The 9,205-nt window shown below is 45.7% G+C and overlaps 1 protein-coding gene across 1 annotated transcript in view; it reads left to right on the top strand.

Annotated features, from left to right (window-relative positions):
- Positions 1–6,284, top strand: part of CTR9 (CTR9 homolog, Paf1/RNA polymerase II complex component) — a 39,893-nt gene extending 33,609 nt beyond the window's left edge. The window contains exons 19-25 of the mRNA XM_082269757.1: positions 566–637; positions 749–884; positions 2,520–2,666; positions 3,111–3,274; positions 3,394–3,466; positions 3,558–3,676; positions 5,616–6,284. Of these exons, the coding sequence (XP_082125883.1) occupies positions 566–637; positions 749–884; positions 2,520–2,666; positions 3,111–3,274; positions 3,394–3,466; positions 3,558–3,676; positions 5,616–6,012 (1,108 nt within the window). The 3' untranslated portion in view covers positions 6,013–6,284. The remainder of the gene's footprint in view (positions 1–565; positions 638–748; positions 885–2,519; positions 2,667–3,110; positions 3,275–3,393; positions 3,467–3,557; positions 3,677–5,615) is intronic.
- The last annotated feature ends 2,921 nt before the right edge of the window (positions 6,285–9,205 follow it).

Below are 9,205 nucleotides of genomic sequence, written 5' to 3'. Positions count from 1 at the left end.
CTGACATCCGCTGCCCCATAGGGATGCATGGAGTAAACGATCCGGTCCACCCGAAAAACGGACAGGCGGACCGGATCGCCTGTGTGAAAGGACCCTAAAACTGCTATAGGGCGGTCAGCAGGTGGTTAAATATTCATTGAATGCATTTTCTTATACTGTATCCGTTGGATGATTGCAGAATTTTACTCTTTGATCCTGACAGAACTTGCTGTACTCTGTACTACGGTTTTATCTTACACTGTTAACTGCTCTGTCGCAGTTCTCTCTGTAGACTGCAGGGCACCTCCTGTCCATGGTATGGAAAGTGGGAGGTGTTCTTTAGTCCTAACACTTCCTTTCCTAAGATGACAACACTGCTTCTTCATAGATACAGTACAATGAGTGTTGTCATACTAGGACTGAAAGTGCATCACTGGTAGGCTCACCAGATGAAAATAAAGGGGGGAGCCTGATGAAAGAAAATGAATACAGCCGCCACATCCAAGGGCTGAAAAGCTGCAGTTTTGTGTATGTGTGTGATTTTAGTTTATTTATTTTCAGGTACTTGTATATTTTTGTTTTGTAGATATTTCAATTACCTGAGCAAAGTCGGTGATAAGATGCGGTTTGATTTGGCTCTCGCTGCCTCAGAGGCCAGGTATGTAAACCCTCCATGTTTTGTCCAATGTCTTAGACACTGGCTGATCCTGATGTGAGAATAAGCGGCATTAGACCACTGACCATATTGTGTATCCCCAATACATTGCAGGCAGTGTTCTGATCTCCTGAGCCAGGCGCAGTATCACGTGGCTCGCGCACGTAAACAGGACGAGGAGGAGAAGGAGCTGCGAGCCAAACAAGAACAGGAGAGGGAACTCCTGAGACAGAAACTGATGAAAGAGCAGGTGGGTGCTGTTTTGTACTTATAGGATGCATTATGGGTGTCTGGATATTTGGCTTACTGGTAGTGGTGGGCTCAGATGTGTTCTGGATCGCAATCCCAACCCACCTGAGCAATCCCACCAAGAAGCCGACACTGCCAACCATAGGCAGTGAGGCATTTACAAATCTGCAGCTGCACAGACCAGAAAATGCCTTAGTGCCTATGATTGGCAGCGTGCAGTGTCGGTTTCCTGGTAGGATTGCTCTGGTGGGTTGGGACTTTGAGCCCATCACTACCTACTGGTGTGGACTGGAAAATGCCTCCCTGCCTATGATTGGCAGGGTGCAGTGTCGGCTTCCTGGCAGGATTGCTCAGATGGGTTTGGACTATGATCCCGAACACGCCTGAGCCCATTACTACCTACTGGTGTGGGCTTTTGCAGACATTTTCTATCAGCTGCAATCTAACCAGCCAGTATTGAAATGGCTTCAATAATCCCTTACATTTATCAGGTCATGAAGCGCTAACTGAGTACTAATCTGAACTTTAAAACAGAGTACACCTATCCTTTATGCACCGTTCCCTTGACCTGACCATCCCTCTCCCTCCTTCCAATGATGCATACTTGCCTGCTTCCAATGGCTGTGGTTTTGCTTCCTGTTTGCATCCAGAGGTGCAAGTCTTCCCTGTTCTGCCCGTACCTGTACATTGCAGTACCATAGACTTTTATTGGGCTGTGTCATGGATGGATGTCATATGATGTCCTCATCAGTAAGCACCTTTCACACACCCCACGTGCTGCGGCGTGATCTGTCACCCGCTGTCAGGTGGACAGATCAGTGTACCGGCCCACTGCTGGTACCATGTGATCGCTGTGACCAGTGGCAGCAGATTACATGACAATTGTACACAATGGATGACTTCCATTCATGGCATTCATTGTGTACTATTGTGTTGATCTATGTGATTGGTCACAGTGATCACATGGTACAGACAGGGCCAATCACAGTAGTAAACACTAAATGAATCGATTTTATTCAGTAAAAATGGTTGTGATGCCTGCTGCAGGGAATCAATAGCCCGGACTGTAGTCCGCCATTTAGTGATGCCTGCTGCAGGGGATCAATCGCCTGGGCTACGGTCCACCATTTAGTGATGCCTGCTGCAGGGGATCAATCACCCGGACTGCGGTCTGCCATTTAGTGATGCCTGCTGCAGGGGATCAATCGCCTGGACTGTGGTCCGCCATTTAGTGATGCCTGCTGCAGGGGATCAATCGCCCGGACTGCGGTCCACCATTTAGTGATGCCTGCTGCAGGGGATCAATCGCCCAGACTGCAGTCTGCCATTTAGTGATGCCTGCTGCAGGGGATCAGTTGCCCAGATTGCAGTCCGCCATTTAGTGATGCCTGCTGCAGGGGATCTATCGCCCGGGCTGCGGTCTGCCGTTTATTGATGCCTGCTGCAGGGGGGATCAGTTACCCGCAGTCTGCCACTACACCTTACGAACCAAAATATTATTCAACTGTACTGAAAACATTCAAATTTCACAATAATCTTTGTGCAAAAGCGGGTGACAGACTTTTAGTCACTTGTAAGCTTCCTATTTAATAATAATTGCTCAATGTCTCATCACACGCAACTTTTACTTTTCCAGGAAGAGAAACGTCTTAAGGAGGAGGTCGAGCATAAGAAGCTCTTGGAACAGAGAGCTCAGTACGTGGAGAAGACCAAAAACCTCCTTCAGTTCACCGGAGAAATGGAGACCCAAAAAGAAAAGAAACGTGGAGGCGGAGGAGGACGGGTGCGTTCAACCAGTATATTATTTAATTCATTGGTGGCCAGAAGTCATTGAAGACCTGCTATAGCAGCATTGGGTTTTCTTAACTAGGATTTTTTTATCGTTTTTATTTGGTACGCTGTTTTATTTCATTCCTTACCTATGTTTTTATTATAAAAATGGATGAAAATATGGACAAAATGTGAAATATTAAATGCGAATTTATTATAAATTTAAAAATATATTTTTTAAATAATAAAATTGTATTTGCCATTTACAGTATTAAACAGAGGCAGGCTGCACTGCCACCTACAGGCTTAAAGGTATATTTTTAATCAACACAGCTAACGTAGCTTGGAAACCGCTCTAATGGGACCATTAGAAAGGACCAGAGCTGAGTAGTTTGATGTATATCTTGTTCCTCCTTTTGTCCTGGAGGTAATTCAGCGCCTTTTATGTGATTTGCAGAGATCCAGAAAAAATGGGGACTTTGATGAGTTTGTTAATGACGACTCAGATGAGGATCTACCCAGAAAGAAGAAGAGGAAGAAGGGCGGCAGTGACAGCGGAGGGGATCAGGAGGGCGGTGAAGGCCAAGAGGGAGAAAAGAAGAAGAAAAAGAGAAGGAAGAGGTACGTGTGTCTCGCATCCCAGGAATTTAATGCTAATGGTCTACGTGTGCCATGTGTACACTTAGCGGAGTTCCAGTAGGTTCTTTGGAAACTTGAATATGTGACTGATTTTCTTTCAGGCCTTCAAAGACAGGTGAAGGATCAGACGATGATGAGGATCGCCCACGACCTAAAAAGAAACCTCCAAAGAAGGTACCGGTATTTCTTTTCTGCCTCCTTGGACGATTTATTTTTTGCTGACCTAGAAAATGAACGTTAAACATATCATTTTCTGCCTTTTCAGCCGGTTAAAGTTGAGCGAACTCCGGCTTCCATGAGAGGCAAAATCAAATCGAAGGCCATGATTTCCTCCAGCGATGACGACTCTTCAGACGAGGACAAACTGAAGATCGCCGATGAAGGGTAAGAAGAGATTTATGGTTAAAGTTGCCCTCTATACTTCACTTAGTCTGTCTCACTCCTCCTCTTTCGCATTTTATTGCTGTGCAACAGAATTTATACGTGTGCGACACAGTCTGTCTTCCCTCCCGACATCCCCCTGTTTAATGTAGGCACCCAAGCAGCCAATAATGAAGCTCTCATTGAGAGTGGGGTGACGAGTAAGGCAGCAGCCAATAATGAGCTCTTGTTGGAGAGTGGGATGACGCATAGGGCAGCAGCCATATATGGAATTCGCATTGCATAGTGAATTAATGAGTAGGGCAGCAGCCAATGAGGGAGATCTCATTGAATAGCAGGGTGAGGAGTAGGGCAATACATATTAAGCGAGCCCTCAATGGATAGTGAGTAGATGAGTAAGGCAGCAGCCAATAATGGAGATGTTGGATAGCAGAGTGATGAGTAGGGAAGCAGCCAATAATAGAGATGTCATGGTATAGCAGAGTGATGAGTAGGGCAGCAGCCAATAATGGAGGTGTCTGTAGTTGGATAGCAGGGTAATGAGTAGGGCAGCAGCCAATCCTGGAGATGTTGGATAGCAGGGTGATGAGTAGGGAAGCAGCCAATATTGGAGATTTCATTGGATAGCAGGGTGATGAGTAGGACAGCAGCCAATAATGGAGATGTCTTTTGGATAGCAGGGTGATGAGTAGGGAAGCAGCCAATAATTGAGATGTCGTTGGATAGCAGGGTGATGAGTAGGGCAGCAGCCAATCCTGGAGATGTTGGATAGCAGAGTGATGAGTAGGGAAGCAGCCAATAATGGAGATGTCTTTTGCTAGTGGGGTGATAAGTAGGGCAGCAGCCAATCATGGTGATGAGTAGGGCAGCAGCCAATAATGGAGATGCCATTGGATAGCAGGGTGATGATTAGGGCAGCAGCCAATAATGGAGATGTTGGATAGCAGGGTGATGAGTAGGGCAGCAGCCAATAATGGAGATGTCGTTGGATAGCAGGGTGATGAATAAGGCTGCAGCCCATAATGGAGATGTCGTTGGATAGCAGGGTGATGAATAAGGCTGCAGCCCATAATGGAGATGTCGTTGGATAGCAGGGTGATGAATAAGGCTGCAGCCCATAATGGAGATGTCGTTGGATAGCAGGGTGATGAATAAGGCTGCAGCCCATAATGGAGATGTTGTTGGATAGCAGGGTGATGAGTAGGGCAGCAGCCAATCCTGGAGATGTTGGATAGCAGAGTGATGAATAGGGAAGCAGCCAATAATGGAGATGTCGCTGGATAGCAGGGTGATGAGTAGGGAAGCAGCCAATAATGGAGATGTCGCTGGATAGCAGAGTGATGAGTAGGGCAGCGGCCAATTATGGAGATGTCATTGGATAGCAGGGTGATGAGTAGGGAAGCAGCCAATCCTGGAGATGTTGGATTTTAGGGTGATGAGTAGGGAAGCAGCCAATAATGGGTTGATGAGCAGGTTTTATAATTTGTCTTGATATCAGGCCACTACTCACGGAGGGCTGTCCAGACACAAACAAACGGTATTATCAGGTTAATATGGGGTCACAGTTCCCACTGTAAGGCTTTCAGTTCTAAAAGTTTGAAAAGTCAGATGTGGCCTTTAAAGTGGAACTCCAGCTTTGTATAGGGTAGGGAAGGGTCTGAAATTTGAGCTGTCACTGTTTTATTGGGGTAAATTTACAGTACTTTGTCTGTCCTGGCCAGGAAGTGAGGAGAAGCATCCCAATGGGGACACAGACAGCAATAGCAGGCTTTAGAGGTTCTGCCCCTTCTCCATGGCTTTAATATGCAGATATATTTATTCCTGTGGATCCAGTGCCAAGATGCCCTCCTATGTTTTCACTTATGCAATTTGATTATTCTTATTCCTTTCCAAATCAAGACCTTTTCATTTACCTAATTTGCCAATTTTTCCGTTTACGCAGAAATGCCAGAAACAGCAATAGTGACTCAGACGATGGCCCCAGACCAGCGAAAAAACGCATAATGTCTGACAGTGAGTCCGATAACGGGAACAAATCTGGAAGCGACGCTGGCAGCCCGCAGAGGTCTCAGCAGTCTGGTGACGACTCCGAAGACAACTGGCGGAGGAAGAGGCGAAGGTCTGACTCCGGATCAGACAACGGCTCCGTCCAGTCCAGAAGAAGTGCTTCCGGGGGCTCGGACAACGGCTCGCGGGCAGCATCACGTAGCCCTCAGTCGGACAGGGAATCTGGCAATGAGGGTTCAGCCAGGGGCTCGCCCAGAGGATCTGCAAATGAGTCAGAGCAGGAGATGTCCACCAATGAGAAGTCAGACCATGGATCTGATGACAGCGATTAGGCGTGAAGCGTCACACTGGTGTATTTAATGTAAATAGACCCAAAACAAACAAAAAAAAAGGGAAAAAAAAAAAATTGTATATATTTGTTGCTGTAAAAAAACACGTTCGTGCAGCAGAAAGAGACGGCTTTCTTTTTCTTAGTTGTTTCTACTGCAGTCGAGCGGCTCTAAGGGGCGCGCTAAAAAAAAACCTGTCTGGAATACAGAGGGTGTCGTTGCTGATCTACTGAAAATACCGATTGCTTGTCTCTGGCCTTGTATATTCATTGATTTTAGTTAAGTGCTAAGGGGAGAACCTTGAGCTTTGAAGGGGAATTCCAGGTATGGATAGTTTATAGTTACATTGGTCCAGCTGGGAGCAATGTTTGTGTATATACTATACTATACATCGCCGGTTCCGCCCTGCAAGCTTGAAATCGGTGAGGTAGACACTGCTACTCCAGTGATCTTCACTAGCGTTTGGGTCCCGTGTCGGGCAGCTGTGTTCTCAGGCCCGCTGAGCACGGGCAACATTCAACAAATGCTATGCATTCTCCGAATGAATGCAAAGCATTTTCTGATTGGACGAGATGGAGAGCGGTGACATCACTGCTCTCATTCATTGCAAGAAGGGCAATGTGTCTCTGAAAGTGAGGGTCTGCCCCCCGCCCCCCTATGCTCGCCTTGTGTGTGTGCGCCTCTGGAAGCTCCTTGATTCCTAATGCCAGCTGTGTCAGCAACTTGGGGAGAGTGGTGACATCTCTGACCCGGTCATGTGACGGTGCTCAAATAGATCTGGCGGTTGAATTCTAGGCCCCAGCACCTCTTAGAAAGCAAATTTATATGTTTCAGCATATACAGAAGTGCTTAGGAGGAGCAAGGAGTGGAAGGGGTGCACAGGTAAGGTGAGGTATAATGTGGGGTCAGGGGATGCCCTTTCCAGATCCAAGCTTCATCCCCCGTCTCCTCCTCCTTCTAAAATAAGTTAATAGTCAATGCTTCACTAAACCAAATATATTGCATTAGGGTTGATGTTACAGGCGGTCCCTGGGTTACAAACATCCGACTTACAAACGGAGAGAGACAACAGGAAGTGAGAAGAAATCTCCCCCTAGGAAGGGAAATTCCCTCCTGTAAGAGTTCTCATGGGAAAAAGGTGTCTCCACAGAAGCTTTATCACCAATCCTTGTTTCCACAACAACCCAAAATTTTCGAAATCCACTTGTCATGGGGACAGAAAGTGAGGTGAAATGCTCTGAACATGGGGTACAGATAGGAAAACAAATGTTACACAGGGGTGCTAACCCTTCCCTATGCTATCCTAAAAACTTAAAAATTATTCTTTTGGCTGGAGCTACACCTAAAAACTCTATCTGTCCCGACTTTGGAGCTACACCTAAAAACTGTACCTGTCCCGACTTACAAAGAACAAACCTACAGTCCCTATCTTGTTTGTAACCCGGGGACCGCCCGTACTAAAGGCAAATAGACTGTGCAGTTGCTCCAGAGCTTAGTAAAAGAGCAGAAGCTCTGTTGACTTCCATCATCCAATCATGTGCAAGAATAAATGCTGTTTTTTTTTTTTTGCCTTGCATTTGATTGGGTATTTTTGCTTAGTGAAGCTTCACCTCATTTACTAAGCAACTTTGGGTAAAATGGGTGCAACAGCACTTGCAAAGTGCACACAGCCTCTTTGCCTTAAGTAAATCAACCCCCCCCCCCCAAAAAAAAATATATATATATATATCAAAAGAAACCATATATAACAGTCCAAAATAATGTTAAAATATATTCCACCAATTTGTTAACAAAGTGGAAACTGAATTAAAATTAAATAAATATATATCTCTTACACTGGTGATTGCAAAGAAAAAAATAAAGGAAACCTTCTAGGTATTGACTATACACTATATTACCAAAAGTATTGGGACGCCTGCCTTTACACACACATAAATTTTAATGGCATCCCAGTCTTAGTCCGTAGGGTTCAATATTGAATTGGCCCCCCCTTTGCAGCTATAACAGCTTCAACTCTTCTGGGAAGGCTGTCCACAAGGTTTAGGAGTGTGTATGGGAATGATTGACCATTCTTCCAGATGAGCATTTGTGAGGTCAGGCACTGATGTTGGAGAGAAGGGCCTGGCTTGCAGTCTCTGTTTTAATACATCCCATAAGTTTTCTATCGGGATGAGGTCAGGCCAGTCAAGTTCCTCCACCCCAAACTTGATCATCCATGTAATTTTGGACCTTGCTTTGTGCACTGGTCCAAAACATTTGGTGGAGGGGGGGATTATGGTGTGGGGTTGTTTTTCAGGGGTTTGGTTTTCCCCCTTAGTTCCAGTGAAGGGAACTCTTAAGGAGTCAGCATACCAAGACAATTTGGACAATTTCATGCTCCCAACTTTGTGGTAAGAGTTTGGGGATGGCCCCTTCCTGTTCCAACATGACTGCACACCAGTGCACAAAGCAAGGTCCATAAAGACATGGATGAGCGAGTTTGGAGTGGAGGAACTTGACTGGCCTGCACAGAGTCCTGACCCCAACCGATAGAACACCTTTGGGATGAATTAGAGCGGAGACTGGGAGCCAGGCCTTCTGATCCAACATCAGTTCCTGACCTCCACAAATGCGCTTCTGGAAGAATGGTCAAACATTCCCATAGACACTCCTAAACCTTGTGGACAGCCTTCCCAGAAGAGTTGAAGATGTTATAGCTGCAAAGGGTGGGCCATTTTGGTGATGGCTCCTTCCTATTCCAACATGACTGCGCACCAGTGCACAAAGCAAGGTCCATAAAGACATTGATTAGTGAATTTGTGGTGAAGGAACTTGACTGTCAGAAAAAAAAAAAGGGGGGGGGGGGAGAGGGTGAAATTTCATCTTTAATCAAGATTTTCCTGTAAAATCATCCCTGATCAGCAGCAGCACCCTATGTATTTCTGTAATGACCGGTTCCCTTTAAAACCATGTCAACCTTTGTACAACTCCTATTGCCTTTTGAGGTCAGTTTCGAGGCCCGAACAATGCTGTATGTTTGCTTCTGACCTATCTGGACGTGCTGATTTGATGTAGCTTTCACAGAACGGGCTGTCCAATATCAGCCCAATGGGCCAGTCTCAATCGTTTTTTGTTTTTTTTTAGTGAATTCTAGATTTTATAAAACCTAAAAACTAAAAAAAAAAATCTGTAGGATGCGTACCGTCATAAGCTGTAC

Source organism: Pelophylax lessonae (genome assembly GCF_965119305.1).
Source record: "Pelophylax lessonae genome assembly, chromosome: 10".
Taxonomy (NCBI): Eukaryota; Metazoa; Chordata; class Amphibia; order Anura; family Ranidae; genus Pelophylax; species Pelophylax lessonae.
The sequence above is the reverse complement of the archived record's forward strand: the minus strand, read 5'-3'. Positions and strand labels throughout refer to the sequence as shown.